The 18630-nt window shown below is 38.7% G+C and overlaps 1 protein-coding gene and 1 long non-coding RNA gene across 6 annotated transcripts in view; one reads left to right on the top strand and one right to left on the bottom strand.

Moving 5' to 3' along the window:
* Positions 1-18614, bottom strand: part of FBXL4 (F-box and leucine rich repeat protein 4) — a 61915-nt gene extending 43301 nt beyond the window's left edge. The window contains exons 1-4 of one of the 5 annotated variants that reach the window (XM_039729387.1): positions 18187-18614; positions 12500-12677; positions 11317-11906; positions 2231-2576 (exon numbers count right to left, since the gene is read on the bottom strand). In XM_039729387.1, coding sequence (XP_039585321.1) covers positions 2231-2576; positions 11317-11825 — 855 coding nt within the window. In that variant the 5' untranslated portion in view covers positions 11826-11906; positions 12500-12677; positions 18187-18614. Of the gene's footprint in view, positions 1-2230; positions 2577-11316; positions 11907-12499; positions 12859-13010; positions 13031-18186 lie in introns of those variants that run through there. The other 4 variants (XM_039729379.1, XM_039729352.1, XM_039729370.1 and 1 more) reach the window with 4 other exon arrangements.
* The window catches only part of LOC120511831, a 25394-nt gene continuing 24956 nt past the window's right edge, over positions 18193-18630 (top strand). Inside the window, exon 1 of the long non-coding RNA XR_005629845.1 lies at positions 18193-18317. This is a non-coding gene — a long non-coding RNA (uncharacterized LOC120511831). The remainder of the gene's footprint in view (positions 18318-18630) is intronic.

The following is an 18630-nucleotide window of genomic DNA, read 5'->3' as shown; positions in this document are numbered from 1 at the left end:
AAAAGGTCCAATTTTTCATGTAATGCACCAGTCAAAACCGGAAGGAGTCAGCAAATGCCTTACTTCACCCACAGTTTGAACACTTCCCCTAAAAAGCTGACATTTGTCAGTCTTAAATAGAACATGCAGAGAACTACTTCCATATCCAATGTAATAGAAAACTGTTATGCCACCAAGTACATTTTTGTTGTTCCGATGCCCGACCCTTCCAGCTGGACTAGAAAGTAGGAAACTGGGATTTCTGCTATCACAAAACCAGTACAGAAATAGTTTTTTATAGTTTTCTGACAAATATTCCACCCATATTTTCAGTTTCTTTAAACCAAGGCAGAAGAAAAAAAGATGTTCTTGGTATTGACAGACCATATAAATTTATTCATGAAACCAAACATCTTAAAAAATGGATAAAAAAGGAAGCTGGTAGACAAAAAGGAGAGCAGAAAAACAAAATAAAGTACATGGAGACAGAAGTTCATAGGAGTAACAAGACTACACAAATACTTTCCAAATTAAAATTTTAATATGTGTAATCAACCATTTACGGTTTGATTCAATGATCTTGGAGATCTTTTGCAACCTTCATAATTCTATGATCATGTGAGTAAGAAATGAGATTGATTAATCTCTCTGATATTCTAGCATATTACAAATCAATTTATCCAGCCTTTTCAAACAAGAAAAAATCCTATATTTAAATGAATTTTTATCTACAATTAATTTCCTTGAATTACTAAAAGTAACATGTTTTCAAACTTTCAAACATTTATGCGAAGTACTTTCTTTACTTCAGTACTGCCATGCAAGCATCAACAGTAGAATATATTTAACACCAAGTGTACTCTGGGGAAAACAAACAAACAACCACTAGAGCTAACTCATGATAAAATTAGTTTCCTTATTTATTATTCCACTGCATCAACAACAAAAAGAACCTCAAACCAAACTCAAGAGGTTTGGTTTCAAGAAAAGTTTAAGAGAAGACAGTAAGAACTGTTACATTCTCCTTTCTCTTTCCTCTTTACAAGCACAGTAAACTTCTGCAGGCTACTACAGCACGTGGTCACCCAACCAGAGCCTTCTTGTATCAAACTGAGGTACTTAAGAGTCAAAAGATGTGGCAAGACCGAAATACTGTTTGATTAGATCAGGCATTTCTGCAAGCACCCTTCAATGCCAGGCAGCACACCTCACCTTCCCTCTCAAAAGCAAGTCTGGTTCAAGCCACGAGCACTCTGAGCATCTGCTGAGTTACACTGAATGAACACTTGCTGCCTCTGCCAGACTGCAGCACACTGAAGAGCAGGAATCTTATCTCTGTCCAAGTCTAAAGGTCTGACCAGCAAGTAAAGGCTCCTTCTCATGGCCAACAGATTATTTCAGGAGAGGTGAAGATAATTGTTTTATCTCTCAATTCTTATCCAATCACGGCACCAGCCTTCATAAACAGCTGGACCCCACTGAGAATTGCCCGGCCTGCACATGGTATTCAACAATCATACTCCACAGTTTCATTATACTGGAAATTAAGGAAAGAAAATACTCATCTACACATTCTCAGCACATTTGCAGCCATTGTGCTGCCAGGGGAGCTGAAAGGAGTTTATTCACAACTGTTTTCTGAGCTAATGACAGAATAAAAGTAGCAAGCATAAAAAGAAGACAGTGTGCAGAAGTCCAGCAGTAACATATTTTACCTGCACCACAATTCAAAACTTAGCTGGATGGAAAAAGCTCATTTAATAATAATATAAAAATATTATGGCACTTTCAAGAACAAAGCTCTGTGAGTTTTGTAAGAGAGAAAACAGGAAAACAAACTTTTAGACTACTGCAAACTCTTTCCACTTCCAGATGTTGACTGAATCTTTTCATATCTCTTCTGTGTATTTTCCTTTTCAAGTATAAGGACTAAAAACCTACCGGAAACCTGCTAAAAAGCTTACAAGTTCAAGAGCTGGAAATTCAAGGCTAGAGTATCTGGTGTAATAACTGTGTGTGAATGCAAAGACCCTTGAAAAGTAAGAGTGCAGTAACTATGCAAATAGCTAACATCCACCCATGGAAGCAGACAAACTTACAGAATTCAGGCACACCTATACAGTAAGTGCAGGAGAGTCACAAGGAATGCAAGGAACTGAGAAAAAACAACAATCCTGACCAATACTCTGGAAAGCACCTTTGCACCCTTAACAATCATGACAATGAGTGTAAACATGCTTTTCTTTCTTACCTCATAAGGCAGTTTATCAAAATATCCATTAGTTGGCCATTCCCTGAGGGTAACAATGCTGAACTGTTTATTAAGGGCATCCATTCCACAGGCAAATTTTTCTTCATCCTCATCTTCATCTATATCATTCATATCAATCATTGAAGTCTTAAGTGAAAGCACAGGCCTCTCTTTCACACCATGTAGTACTACTGCATCCAATTCAGTGTAATAGTCCAGAAGAGAGCTGTTCACTTCCAGTCGGATCAAGTTTGTGGGAAAGTTTATCTGTTTGATACAAGGTGTGAACTGTCGAGCCTGAGGACCATTCACCTTTGTAGGTGCCTCAGACCAAAGTATTTCCCATCTGTGAAAAAAAAAAAGATGATACACATACAGTACAGGAATTAAAATCAAAGTTACTAAAGCAATTCCTGAGCACAGTAAGAGGGCAACATCATCTGTCAGAAGTAGTTAACAAGCAAGAAAAATGGAAAATGGCTGAAAAGATGATTTATGGTAATGTTTTCCCTAGATTTGATAAATATCCTATGGATGAATTTAACTCCTGTTAAACTCACACTAATTCATGACCTTAACATATTTTCTCTACTGAATAACAAAACAAGCTGTAGACTCATAGTCACTTGTGTTAGTGCTATCTGTGCCCAAGTTCTTCTAGCAACTCACAGGTAAGGTAATTGAAACAAATGGATTGCTGATGTCTTCACCATGATGGCATGTTAGTGTAAGTACACAAGGAACAGTTCTGCCACGTAATACAAAGAGAGTCATCTGATCTCTTACTTCCCACAAAACAAAAGAAAAAACCCCCACCATTCAGACTTTAATATCAAGCCTGTCCATGTTACAGTATTACAAATTACTAAAAAATAATTGAATTTTACTTTGTTTATCTGCCTAGGCAAGCAAAATGTTCCTTTTAGAAGTAATTCAGTGACACATTAGAGAAGAAAGTAGAAACTTCAAGTCATTTTGAAAGGGTCCTTTGCAAAAGACATCAGAATTTCCAAACTGCTGAACTGAAGTGAAAAGCCTTTCTCCTTGTTGGTCCTGTGACAGACAGAAGTTCAAGGCATGCACAGAACTACCACACATACATCCTTACTTTCACACACAGACCCCAGATCTCCTCCACCAAATGACAGGGAAATCTGCTGCCAACTGAGTAAACTGGAGGAACCAAGTCCTACATTCCTTAGAACTTCCTTAGCACTCCCAAACTTGCCTACAGGTCTGAAAACAGAAACGCGCTCTTTTATATCTGCATAGGTCCTCACTTAGTCACTGGAGATCCTTCAGCCACTTATGTCCATGTTTTTCCTCCCTGAAGTCCAGTTAATTCATAAAGAAGAAGCCTCCAGCAGCTACTACTGCTACTCCCTTTGACAATATGCTTACCTCGATACTTATCCAGACACTTCCACATGCCATCTATTTCTGATCAGCCTAGCCCAGATTCAAGGATTTCTCTCAGACTTCTTGTCCTGAATCTCAGAAGCACCACTACCAGAATCTGCTCACCAGTACCTCAGCGCCTTGGCTTTCCCTACCAGACACCCACTACTTTGAACTTACAACAGAAACAAATGCTTTAACTTTTTCCATCATAACAGAAAGCGAAACAAGTGCAGGGATTTTCATTAAAACACTGCACACAGCATAAGTAAGGTTTATAGAAGTTTGATATTGCCTAGTAGGAAAATCAAGAAAAATAATCCATATTGGCCATAACTTCCATTTTGCAACGAACATTTTTCTATCCTACATCATGCTGCTCTCCAAGTACCTGATAGCAGAATGGGAGACTTGCAGAACTCTTATGTCCAAAGGAAAAAAAAACAACCCAAAAACATCATGAACTAAAAACAAACATTCAAGAGTAGTGACCATATGGCACATTGAAGTACTAACATAGGAGAGTGGACAGCTCTACCCTAAAATTAACAGTTTTCATAAGAGAGACATAGTATTAAGAAAAGATTTCATTAATTTGCAAAATGAATATCTACTCATGGCAAAGTAACAGCTCTAGTTCCACTGTCACATCCTCTCACATAGGTCAATGCTCTAAGCAAATACTTCGTGCTGGCAAGGCACATGACCTTCCTTGAACACATCCAGATCACCATCTGACATTTTGCTTAGACACTTCCATGTACCCACTCAAAGTATCCTTAGGGAAACTCAAAGGCTATTTTTTCACTTATCTAACACACACTGGACCATCAACTTTTAGCAGAATGGGTCTGTTATTGACTTTGCCTTTTGGACCCTGGAGAGAGGATTATCCAGCAGCAGAAGAGCTCTGGAAAAAAATAATGTATCTCATCAGATTGTAATGCAATAACCAGCTCCAGCAGGCAGTAGCCAGTTTCCAGTCTTTGGAATAAACTAGAGAAAATGGAAGACTTGTAGCATGATTTCACAATCTTGTGAAGCTCCACATTGCATACCAAATGCTGATAAACAATAAAACCAGCGACAAATTTCCACTGTTCTTGTCATACTGTTTACTTCTCATCAACAGTCCACCAATGTAACTTTGAAGGAGTTAGCTCTTGGTTTATCTGGAAAAACACAAACCTATCAGATTGATTTGATGATGTTCTCTGCCTTGGTGGCACCACAAACAAGAGCAGGCAAAAGAAATTGCTCTGAGTCAGGACTGGCAAATCCTTCCCACATTCTTACCCCATTAATACAAGTGGGAGTGATCTCTTCTTCCAGGATCACCCCTGTGACACTTAAAGAGGCTGCAGGTAATCGGAATGGGAGTGAAAAATTCACATCGGGATCAAAAAAGTCTAAATTTCCAAGAAGCTTCAGAAAGAATTTTATTATCCTGTTCTGGAACATTCTTTTGTAATGGTAATCTACCTGAAAATCTTTCATAATAAAGGCATTTTTACAGTCAGTCCTGGTTTGAGGACATGTATCAAAACCAGTTTCCCTAGGAAGGCTCTCTGCATCTGTTTCAAGCTTACAATGTTCAATACGCTATTTAACCCAAAACAAAGAGAAACTGAATCCCAATAAATACCTTTAAAGAAGTCAAAGGATTTCTGCCTGCCCCACACCCCAAGTTAATTAAGTAGCTCTCAAAAAATCAAGTAGAATCAAATGAATTCGGATAGTACATTGTTTGTCCTCCAGTCCTGCAGATACATAGTAACAGCTGATCAAAGTCGTCACACTGAGAATGCTTTGATAAGAAGGTTTCATCAGCTATGTGCTAGAAAGCCTCAATCCTTCCAGCAAGGAGTGCCAGGTAAAGCCTGAATAAAAGTCAGCAACACCTGTATTATTTTCTCTAGTAATTGAAGAAAAGGAGAACATTAAGTAAGTTTCTCCATTCAGCCATTCTGTCATCGACTCAGTTTTCCCATTAAATTTCTCTCTGTCCCATGAAGACAGACAAGAACTCAATTTTCTGATACTAAAGACTCCATACACCTATGTGGTAAAAAAAAATAATTCCCATCCCTCTTCCCCACCATGAAGAAAAATACAGTCTCGTAATTGCTAGGCTGAGAATCATACTTGGAAGGTCTGTGTCAAATGATAGCACATATTTAAAGCTTGCCTAATTTTTTGTTGACCTAATGTTGTTGGAAAGGTTTTTAATGCTTAAGATGATTCCTGAGCAGACCTGGTTACTTCTGAAGAAATACATGTAATAAGAGAGAGTCTTTGAAAAAGGGGCTTCTAGGGAAAGCAATCAGATTTCTCTCCAGCAATACGAGATTAAACTTTGCTTGCAACTGCTGAGGTTTCTTGTATTGTCAAATCAAGATAGGTGTAGAAAGTAAAAAAAGCACTACAAGCAATCCAATAAATGCCTTGCCTCAAGAAACTAATAGCTGAGTTAAAAGCCAATAGAAGGGAGAGTTCCAGACAGACCGACAAGGAGAACATAAAGAATCTCAGAGAATATTTCACCTTTGATGAAAATGCAACTTGTGCAACAATTACGATCACATGCTGCTCTTAGCCAAGCAACTGCACAGCAGAAATCTGTAGATCACCTAGGAGAAAACATGCCAGGGATGCTTCAGCACACTAGTTCAAACCAACCTGGAAAGTGTACCTCTAACCTCAGCTGTGAGCTCATAAACACAAAAGGCAGGGAAGACTGGGAAGATCATGAGCACAATTTAAGCATCATTCTTCCGATTAAGCTGATAAGCAGAGTTCAAAGCAGTCTAATTATTATGACAAAATATGAAGCAAATTTTCATTTCCACCAAGAGTTCAATTCTGAAATACCAGAGACAGAAGACAGGATTCCAAGAATGCTCAGGACATATAAAACAGCAAAAGGTACTTCAAGTAACTTCTCTGTCTACATGAGCTTTTTAGGAGCTTCTCAAAAATGACTGTATTCCACAAACCCAGAATTCATTTTTCTATGACAGGCATTGAAACAAGAAAAAGCTGTTCGCCTGAAGATGTCAAAACAAGTTTTAAGTAAGGATGCAAATGTCTAGAACTTGTGTGCTACACATAGGTGAGATACAGGCCCGAAGCTTCCTTATCACACTCTAATGTGTTGATGGTATCAGCAGTGTTTTGGGTGTTTTCATCTGAGATTCTCAAGGAATAAAAGGTAGAGTGAAAGAACCATCTGAATGCCACTCTCTGCAAGTAAGAACTCATGATATTTACATTCAGTACACTGCCTTTCTAGGTTCACTCCCTTTCTTAAGGGGCAGGGAGGGGGAGAGAGAGGTTCCGTAAAACATTTTGATCCCTGTCCAGGCTGCTTAAATACACTAAATTTCCCATTGGAATGAGAGGGAGCCTTTTATTTTGTCCATCTTCATTAACCTGCTCCTCTGGTTTGCAGCAGCTTCTGTCCCTACAGGCTTTAAGACTATCAAAAACAGAAAGAAACTTTGCATACAGCAAACACAGTTAAGCCTGGAAATACGGAGCCATGCTCAATTTTCTAGCAAAATTCTAAACGACATGAAATTAAATAAAAATAAACAACAGGAATATACAAAGCAGAGTGGAAGTGGTCCCAGACAAATGATCACGGTATCTCATCCATAAGAAAAAACCTAATAAGTGTCACACCTTATCTGTAGGAAACAAGAAAAAATTAATCACAAAATAATCTCTAATTATTGAAGAAGCAATCACTGCATTGCAGGAAGGACATATGCTATGAAATATCCCAAGTACAGCCACAGATTCCAGACCTGTTAGGAATCTCTGATTTTGAGCTTTTATAAAAGTACATGAATATACAGTATCACTACAACACACATATGACATAAAAACAACAGTCAAATCAAATTTTAAAAGAACACAACAGGAGAATAGGGACCGATTTTTGGTTTCATATTACAAACTTAAAAGCCTAAGTTATTTTTGTAAAAGGAAAAAGTTCCGAAACAATTATTTTTCACTTTCCCATTTAAAAGACTAACAACAAGTAACTATTAAGAATATCAAAATGTATCAAAAGGGCTAATACTGAAGAAGCCACTAGGGAATCATCTAGAGTAAGCCTTCTGGGTAAAAAAGGAGGGGAAAACCCCCATTTTTCTCATCACAGAGGCTAGCTACAACTTAGTCATCAACCCAATACACTATGAAAAACAAAAACTCTCTTGGTTGGGTTCAGCTCATGCTGCATTTGTCCCCACCACATGTGTGTAGAGCTCTGCTTCTTCCACTGGCTGAAGCTTGGTGACAATTCAGCATTGTCACCAAACCCTACAAACACAGAATGCGCAATACAGTACAAAGTCCCAGGGCTACACCAGTAAAATAATCATAACACAACACAATCAAAAATAGGGATTGATTTCTTCACCACATAAAACCTGAGACTTTATGTTACGACATTTCCCAAATCTCAGACTATTAATATTTTCTTGGGTTTTCTGCACTCATGTGTTTTGTGTAACAAATCTGTACATGGAATGTTAGTATAGTTTAAGGAATTACCTACACTTCGCACCAGCCAAGGTATGAGAGGCACAAATGAAAAGCACAGAAGGTTTCCATGTGTTGGAACAGCAATTCCTCTGACATTTATGATTTATAAAAATTGTTTTATGTAGAGAAAAGTGATGCAATGGCTTTTGTGCTTAAGCGAGTGAAAGATATGAGAGGACAGAGAATCTTCCAGTTGATGGATGCCGGTTAAACCATAATGAAAAAAAACTTCAAACTATCATGTTCAAAGCACGAGGATTACTTAGAAACAATTACAAACCCTCTGAGAACTAAATGCTTATTCCCATGCCATGAAGATCCGACCCCCCCCTCTAAAGACACTGAATAAAGCTCACCTGAGACAGCACCATACAAAGCTGCAATAGCAGTATTCAGTGCACCAGCAACAAAGGGACATGACCAAAGAGCATTTTCTGAACGTCTGCATGAGCTGTTCTTTCATGCAACTGAAGCATAAAGTGAGTAATACATTGACCAAGTGTGTGGGTGTTAGCCATTTTTTAACAAAAATATATAAAATTCCCTTGAGCAAGAACTGTGATACACTAGCTCCCCATAAAGAGACTTGTAGCCTAGAAGCTTTTGGACACAGCAAAGTTTTGACTTCACTGACAGTTTGGCTTTCTTTGTATATCAAGTAGGAGCTGGTGAAAGAGAACTTTCCTAATGACCTTCCCTTTCTACACTGGTGTTCAGAAACATGTACAGCATCACCTGATAAAGCAGCACTGAAAAGTTTCATCAGTAATATACCAAGTATCAAAAAACAAAGTATCAAAATAGTCACAAGAGGAAAACAAGGTTCTAAGTGCCTTTTGAGTAAGTAGGTCATGGCCTTTTCTAACTGAAGAAAATAGTATGGCAGCGCTTCAAGACCAAAACATCAGTTAAAAAGGAATCACCTGAGATTACAGCAGCATTCCATCTTCAAAAAAAGAATTCTTAGCTGATATCTCAGAGCATTTTTGGATGTAAAAACAAGAGACCAAGAACAGAAGCAGAAAAGAGACAGCGCTCTTGCAACCCCTCAGATTCCTCTCATAAAGGTGAGCAAATGAACAGAGAAAAAAATATTGTGTCTCTCATGTGGAGAAAGGTTTCCTTTATCTTCCCTTCAAGACACCACACATAAGACATATGCCGCCTTTAGAAGAAAAGAGACAAACCAAATGTGCAGCTCCAAAGAGACAAGTCCTGCTGAGGAAAGTTAAGCATACAGAAAAAAAAGGGTCTCTCTAACACTTCTCTAGCATCAAGACTAACAAGTATTGAAGAAGGCAGACTACTCCTTCCAAGGATGCATGAGACAACCTTTTTCCAACCAGAAATGTTAACCTATGCAGACAGGACAGGGGACATTCTTGCCTACAAATTAAAAAGTAAGATCCTACAGAAACTTCATCTTTTATTATAAAGAAGGGCATCTGAGCTGTCACTCTGACCACACCTCAAGAGAAGTCAAATAAACCCCATACCCAAAAGTTTTATATTAGTATTTTTACTTCCATCTCCTTTAGCTCTCTGTACAATTTTCTATTTCTCTTTTTTTTTGTGTACCTAGTTAAACAGGTCCTCCTGTTAACTATTTCTGAGCTTTCCTCCAATCTGTGCTTCACCATAAAGAAATAAAATCTACAGTACAAAATAAAAAAGTAAAATGGAAGTTCACAGAGTAATTGTCCAGAAGTCATTTCACATTATCTTCTGAATTTGAAGCTAATTCAAAGCTTCTGCCTTCACCACATACCATTCTGTAAATAAGTTCTGTATTACAGTGCCAAAAGCACTCATACTTCTAAAGTTAGGTGGCCTGTTATTATTAATTTGACCTACTGCTGTTCCTTGAATTCAGATGTTTACTTTAGAGCTATACAACATATCATATTCTCATTGGATCTGCAGAACAAGTAACTGCACTTAACCACAGCAGATGACAGAATCATACAAAATATATTAACTAGGAATTTTGAATATAAACCATGACACCTGATTTTCCAAGGGTTTTTCAATGAACATCAATGGCCCAGTATTAGAAAGCAAGATATAATAAGTTAGACCTAAAAAATCCTTTTTGGCAGCATCTGTAAAAGGGAACTCAGTAAAAAATCACCCAACATCCACATTAGCACTGCTTGTACCACCAAAGTGTGTATTTCATAGCAATATAGTATTTGTTGGCATACTAATCTTTACAGGACACATTTTGTTAAGTATTTCTTCTATCAGCTCTCCTTCCTTTATATCTTTGGTATCATTTAATCTCTTTTTGATATGGAATACTTCAATTGCATATACTGACAGCTTTTCCCAATATTATCCCCACTACATGGTTTGACCTGTTCACTTTCTCCTTCCATTCCTATTCCCTCACCTCCTCACTAAGAGCTTCTTTTCTCACACACAGTGTTTTTCTTTACTATCTTACCATTCCCCAGGTTACCAGCTCCTGATCCTGCAACTGGAATTTCCTCAAGAATTCCTAATATAAGGAAAACCAACAGGATCAAATATGTTTTTAGATGAAGTGAGTGTAAAAACATGTTCAGCTCACCCCCTCTGACCAGACCAAAAATAAAGATCAGATAAATGGCATCACCTTTTGTCTGACTGCTCTGTGCTTCTGGCTTCAGCTTCATTTCCATATGAATAGTTACAGTGCCTAATTGTACTATATATTCAACCTAAAGCATGCAGAGAAGATAGAGTCCATGGCTACTTGAAGCAGGATGATACAGCAGCCATGAATCCTCAACCTCTTTTACACAATTTCCTCTTCCTACTGAAGGAAGAGCTCAGACCTACCATTTCAAAAGTAGTGTCTTGTACAGACATAGTAATTACTGCCCATAAAAATTCCAACACCAAAATTATCATTACACAAATTAAAGCTGATATTAGGAGATGCATTAATTCCTAAAAAATATCTACATCTCTGAAGTTGCTATGAAAACAAGACACCAATTTTAAAAACATGAAGAAATAAAGAAAATTTTAGTCAGTCAGATACAAAACTGATAAATATTAGGAAGTAAAGTTCACTAAACAGCCCTATTTGTAGCATTTAACATCTTACATTAAAAAAAAAAGGAAAGCATAAAGAAGAAAAAAATTACCTTACTTCAGCTGGTGGATTTTGTGAGTAAGGATTTGCAGAGCATGCCAAAATCCTGACTACAGCTCCAGGATGATAGGTTTCCAGAATGTGCACTGCAGTGGGATAAACTGGTTCCTCAAAAGCAAGTTCCACATAGTCTTGGCTACAGAAGGTGGATGGTGTCCTCTTGAAAGGCAGCCGAGCGCTCGGGCAGCGATCCCACCAGGTGCCGTAAGTTCGAAAGACAGCAGTCTGGGTAAAGTCACCAGAACTAGGGTACACGTTGGGAAAGCCTGCTAAATTCCACATGGTATAGGACATGCTGTTCTCACTGCCATAGTGAGAGCTGAAATCCAACACTTCTTTGGCATACTGAACTATTTCAACGTTGATAGGTAAGGCTCGGGTGTTTGATTCAATCGCCCTCCGACTGTTCATTTCTCCTCTTGTCGCTGTCCTAGCTCGGCGCCGAAGGCACATGTAGTAAAACATGCTCAGAACTGTTAACATGGGAAACACTGGTGGCATCTAGATAGGATTTAGGAAGATGCAAAAAGTCAGGAGTCCTTTATAAGTTTCATTAACTGCCTGTGGTGTTTTGGAAAAGAGCTGATAAAACAGAATGAATAAACACAGTGAGCAGATACAGGATTCTTAGAAAGCAAATTGTGCTGTTGTGAATATTGTCTTAAACAAAGTGCTGCTACTAAAATATTAATAAATTATTCAATTTTATTGTAAGACAATTGTTTAGTTGGAAGCTACTAAGTGTGTCTTCCCATTTACTTTTTACCTTACTTCACATTTATTTTTTGTTTAAAAAAAGACAAGACTATGAAGAAACATTAGCCAAAACCAGCCATCAAGCAACAAAAAAACCCTAATGGTCAAAATAAGCATTATCTTTAGGGATTTATTACAAGAAAAAAAAATTGCAGTGACTCAGGGAAATGAATTCAAGTATGACATGAAATTTGGCCCATGCTGTAAACAACTGTGAAAGCACATCTGAAGATACACCTTCCCATTGTGAAGACACAGCTTCTTAAAACCAATGTTAAAACCAATGGTTTTACTTTCTTTTAAAAAGCGCAAATAGTTTTAAGAGCAAAAAGAAGGAGCTTTTAAGCTGTTAATCTAAATTTAACCCACTGCTTCCTCTATCAGAGTGCTAATCTGAAACAGAGTCACAAAAATACCGCCTTTACCATTTGAAGTTGTCCATGACAGCACACACCAACAACAGAAGGGTCATCAGCCTCCTGAAGGATGTTCAGAATTCACTAACAACATCATCTTCCTTTAAACCATGCAACAAATGAGGTCTTCAAAAGAGTCCTGGCATCAGAAGCAGAAGTCCCCATAGAAAGCATTTTAATTCTGATGAGAGAAAATATTTTCATTAAAGTAGCAATTCAGTTAAACACAAAATGTACTTTAAAAACCCAACACAAAATATATTATTAATTAAGAATACCAATGTGTTTTACACAGCCTACACCAACACAGGTAAAACAATCAAAAAAGCAGGTTTAGCAATTAGAAAAAGCTAAATTAAAGGGAAACTACTTAACTAAAGTTTTCTGTTTACAACAGTGAAGAAACATTTATAGCTGAATGTTCTCTACAGGACACAGGAGGGCTGTATCATATTTCCTACTAATAAAGATCCTCTTACATATGCTTGTCCCATATTGAGCAGCTGCTCCATACCTGCATGATGTAAACTGTGAGTTTTACCAACACACAACGAAATGTGCAGTGTGTATTCTCTGATTTCCACTGGCATTACACAACACACAGGCTATGAGTTCCAGCTCCACAAACTCCTTCTCACAAACTGGCCTTCTCATTGACTTCTCCATCAGCTTTACTAAGGGATGTTGTACAGCTTTACTTACATAACAAGTAATGCCTGTAACCCATTAGAGGCCAAACAGGGATGACTAAGCATGTCTCAAAATAGAATAAATGTTTCTTCAAAAGCCTGTGCTGGAGTTGCTGCTTAGTTCACCATAGGATACACACTGTGGCAATCTCTGAACAGATGTGACCCTTCTATTGCAGAAGTAACAACAAACACATTGCTCCACACTGCCAGGCAGACAAACCACATATTTAATGTTTGCAGTGGGTACAAGTGAGACCCTACTATAGCGTTTTTGGAAGCATAAGTTTAAAGTAGGGTAAATTATTAAACAAATGGAAACTTTTCAAAGTCTCTACACAGATCCACAGTGTATGTTTGCTTGTTCCCATACTCACAAACACACAGAGATGTACAAACAACTCTCTTTGGCATGAACGTTTCCAGCAAGAAGGCACTTGTGGTAACAGATAAGGAAAGGCTGCACTATTTGCCCATTTTACTCAGACAGCTCTCTTTGGCATGAACGTTTCCAGCAAGAACACACTGTGGTAACAGATAAGGAGAGGCTGCACTATTTGCCCATTTTACTCATGACAGAAAGAAAGTTTACTAATGAAGTGCTCAATTCTCACTTTCTTGCTTCTACTATTATTGGCCTTTTGTTTAGTTTCATATGTTGATGTAGCCGTCAAGGACATGAATTACTCCTGATACGCAGTGCAGAAGGGAATGCATAAAACAATATGCCAGATTTACTTCAAGCTCCCCTGAAATGCCAAGAACCAATAATGTCACATTTCCCACAAACAACCTAAGCCACCTTTCAGAAAAGACACTGGGAAAAAAAAAAAGTAGCACAACCCTGAACCTCTCCTCCTTAAAAGAAAAAAAAATACAAAGAACTCCAAACTGAAAATAGTTATTTCATTTTTTCAAAGCAGAGATGTTTTGATGTAAGATGTAAGTAAATATTACAAATACATTCTCCTTCTAGATTTTTCCCCTCTTAAAAAGAAAGATCTACTTAAAGAATATGCCAACAGACATTAAACTTCAACAAATGTTCTGCTATCAAGCCCTGGAATCACGGCTCGATCACCTTCAAACTCAAAATTTTACTGACTAAGATGATTTGAAGGCTGCTCCACAGAAAATATGGCCTTACAGATCTCAATTTTAAGACTCATTCAGCTGTGGTACTTGAAGATCAGTGGGAATCACTTATCTCACATAAGCAACCTACACAACTTGACATCTGCACTGCAAACTGCAGGCTTCCCCTGGCCACAGCCTGCAGCTCTGGAGACACTGCTGTAAAACCCAGCTGTGCTCCTTATCTTAGCTTGTCCAAGAGCAGCAAAACCACCCAGTTCAGAGCTGTATGTTAGCTAGCTGGCCAGTTTAAGCCAGGTCTAAGAGAGGAAATAACCTAAATCATCCTGCAGATCTTCCATTAGCAGTAATGTTAATTTGGGTCACTCTCCCTCTAGCAAATTGATAATTTTGTAAAACCCGTAACAATTTGAAATCCTTGACACTGACACAACTTTGTCAATTTTGGCTGGCATTTGTCAACATGGTCAAAAGTAAGCAGGAACAGAAAGCTTTCTTGTAAACTTATTAGTCTAAACAACAGAAGTGGATGCAAATTAGTTTTAAAGAGTTAAAAACCGTATCAGATATAGTAGCTTATAACAAGCAAGACAAAACTACTATAGAAAAAGGATTAAATAACCATTAGGACTACAATACAAATCGGAATTCTTCTTTTGGCATTTTAAAAGAAGCATTAAGAATTGTGTGGAGTTAAAAAGACAAATGAAAAATTGCTTCAGAGGTTAAAGGATAATAAGCTAGTGAAAGAATTACATTAAATACAGATCAGTAGGGCCAGATGATACAAAGAGATTTTTTCAGGGACTACCAGAAGTCAAGCTGATTTCTAATTAACAGGATTTAACTTTGCAAAAAAAGATAAAATGCAGACACGGGTCTACACAAAGCATCAAGACAAACAGCTCCAGAGCTCATGTACATGCAAAGTTTATGTCAAAAAGTTCCTCTTCTCTCAAACTTCTTGATTATTTTAAAGAGATCCACTTAGGCCCATGCAACTATGCCTTCTGATCTCTGGCTGGGTCTTTGGCATGTTGTATATGATTATTTTTTTTGTACAGGCATAATTATGCTAAACTAAAGCCTAATAAAGGTTTCTTATAAGTGTCTCTTTGTATCCTCCTCCCAAGCAGCAGCCTTCTACATATTTTGTTTCTTTTATATAATGTTTTGTTTTTTTTCCTGTCAATACCATTAAATGAACTGAAATAGTGCTATGAAACACCAGAACCAGTTTTCAGTCTGTTCTTCTCCCCAGACCATCTTGAGTGCTGGCTTGAGGTGGGGGCAAGACTGCACAGGCTCCAAATCAGACGAGCTCAGAGTTCTATCAAAATATTACCTCTGCTTTTACAAGACAGACAGGACTCCAAAAACCACTTTGGACTAGACCTGGAATAAAACTTTTTTAAGAGATATTTTCTTTCAAAATACATTACAGTCCATCTCCAATATCTCTTACCCAAGCTAGTTTGGACTAGACCTGGAATAAAACTTTTTTAAGAGCTATTTTCTTTCAAAATTCATTCAAAATATCTCCAATCTCTCTTACCCAGGCTATTATTTAATTTATAACTATTTCAATTATATGGGCAAAGTCCCTTTTTCTAACCCTTCTTTTCTTCATACTATACATACAGAAAGGCTTCTAAGACTGTAATTCACTGCTGCCTTCTTCCAAGCACAGAAAAGCTTGACAAAGTGAAACATCTTACAGCTTCTGTACAGATTTCATGGGGAAAGGCACTAATTAAGTTAAAGCAGTCAAAAGCACTAGATCTCTTCAGTTTATTTTGCCTCTTTTTATAGGGAGTTTTTGTATATAAATCCATATTCCAGCTTTGAGGGAACCCATCCAATTAATGATTACTGTACTTGAAAAAACAGCGTGAAGCAGGTTTAGGCTGGGTATGAAGAAAATGTTTTTCACCCAGAGGATGGCTGGGCACTGGAGCAGGCTCTCCAGAGAAGTGGTGACAGCACCAGTCCTGAGTTCAAGAAGCATTTGGACAATGCTCTCAGGCACACAGTGTGATTGCTGGAGTGTCCTGCGCAGGGCCAGAAGTTGGACTCAATGATCCTGATGGGTTCCTTCCAATTCAGGGTATGCTATGCTCTATCTATTCATTTTGGTTAGTTTGGCAAATGCAACTCCTCAATAACCACAATTTTATCCCATACAAGTAAAAACGGGACAGAGTTATTCACCAACCAGACTGCTGAGGAAAAGGTGGGAAGTACACAGAAACATTGAGATTTCAAGGGGCTGTGAAATGAAGGATGCCTGTGAAAACATAACAAGTAACAGATACTAGATTTAGGGGGGGAAAAAAATAAAATATGGCACATTTCATCCCTGAGTCATCCCTGGAAAAGCACATGATAGGGAAGAGTTTGTACTATTTCAAGAGAAGCAAATGTTGTACATGCAAGCCATGCATATACCAGGTTTGATTTTTAAAGCCAGTGAAGTAATAATTCCTGTTTACATCAGCTTTGCTAATCTCACATTTGGGAGCAGTGAGCAGTTTTCCTTTATCTGACTATAAAAGAAACAGCAATATTGACAAATTACAAAGAATATATAAACAACACAAACAAGGGCTCGTATGATCTCTGAAGAAAGATTAATGCAATTTAATACAAGTGTCTTAGATAAAAGACAGTAAATGGGAAATCTCTTAATTATCTTTGTACACTAATGCACAGAGGGAATACTGTATCCCTACATTACAGTCTGAAACAGAGTACCTTTACCACAGGTTAGCATCTTTTGCTGTTAATTACCTAGACTATACCAACACTCTACACTCAACTTGTTGAAACTAGAAGCTATTATTAATTAAAAATTAATAAGCTATTACAGTATACATTAAATTCAGGCCCCATTGCTGTGTTTCTTCCCGTAATATATTCTGGCACTAAAACGAGCCACTTCACACACACTTCCACTGTTTGAAAAAAACTGCACACATAGTTCTATTGTTTGAAAAAAAATTGCAATAGATGGCAATTTTATCTATCTAAAATCTTATGTTGCCTTCATGAGCACCAAAACAGGCAAAATCCAAGAATTTCAGATTACTTCACTGACTGCATTCCTGCTAGGACAGACTCATGGTGTGGTTTAGCACTGAGATACAAGGGAGACAACTTTGGCACCTATTACACATTCCAAGTGGCCACCCTGCCTTGTGGAGGCGGCTTTCTCAAATAACAGAAATTGTTTCTCAACATGAGCAAATCATCAGGTAGCCCTTTCTATTAACAGCCTGAAGTTACCAGCATTATGCCACTTCATTCTGACCAACCATTCTTCCAGCTGTGGTGAAACTCTCCCCTTCATGTAAAAAATTTAAAAAAAAAATTTTAAAAATTCCCCACACTATTTTTAAAAAGAAATTTGTGTGCATTTGTCTTATTACTTTTCTCTTGAGATATCATACTGCCTCTCCATGCAGGCATACTCTGTGTAGCATTCACTTGCTGGTCAGCTGCTTCCTCACTGCACTGATCACAGCTATTAGGCCATGTAATTGTTACCTCCCACAGTCACAGAATTAATAAATCAATTGGGTTGGAAAAGGCCTCCAAGATCATCAAGTTCAACCTATGACCTAAAAGCGCCATGTCACCTAGACCATTGCACTAAGTGCCATGTTTACTAAAACACCTCCAAGGACAGTGACTCCATCACCTCCCTGGGCAGCCCGTTCCAGTGTCTAGCCACCCCTTCTGTGAAGAAATTCTTCCTCATGGCCAACCTCTATCTCCCCTGGCAAGCTTAAGACTGCGTTCTCTCGTCCTAACCATGTCCGTTCACATCCAATTGATGTCCATCTGTCAGCCTGCACCGTTAGCAAATAACAACCCACAAGAAGTGAAGCACCCCAAAGTACACACCTAAAAATAAAATAAAACAGTATCGCTAGTTCAGCTCCTATCCTGCCTTCTGTCGTGTTGTGACCGGGCAGCTGTGAAGCAGTGGAAGTGTGGAACACCGCAGGGACCGAGCAGCGGCGGAGGACCCGCAGGTGAGAGGAGCACAACCAGTGCCCAGCGCTGCCCGCTTTGTCTGCTCCCAGCGCTGTTCCTCCCCTCCTCGCTGCTCCATGCCATCCCTACCCCTTCCCACTCCTCCGTTCTCTCCACCGGCAGGGGCAGCTCCCGTCCGAGGGGGGCAGTTCCCTGCCCCGGGGCGCAGCCGAGGCCTAGGGACAGCGGCGGGCAGAGACGGGCGGCACTGCCCGGTGCCGCCGCTGCCTGACGCGTCCCCTCCCCGACAGCGGCAGCACCGGCCCGGCCCAGCCCGGCCCGGCCCCGCCAGCCTCCCCGGGGCGGGCGGAC

Source organism: Passer montanus, unplaced genomic scaffold (genome assembly GCF_014805655.1).
Source record: "Passer montanus isolate IOZ18808 unplaced genomic scaffold, ASM1480565v1 scaffold11, whole genome shotgun sequence".
Taxonomy (NCBI): domain Eukaryota; kingdom Metazoa; phylum Chordata; class Aves; order Passeriformes; family Passeridae; genus Passer; species Passer montanus.
The sequence above is the reverse complement of the archived record's forward strand: the minus strand, read 5'-3'. Positions and strand labels throughout refer to the sequence as shown.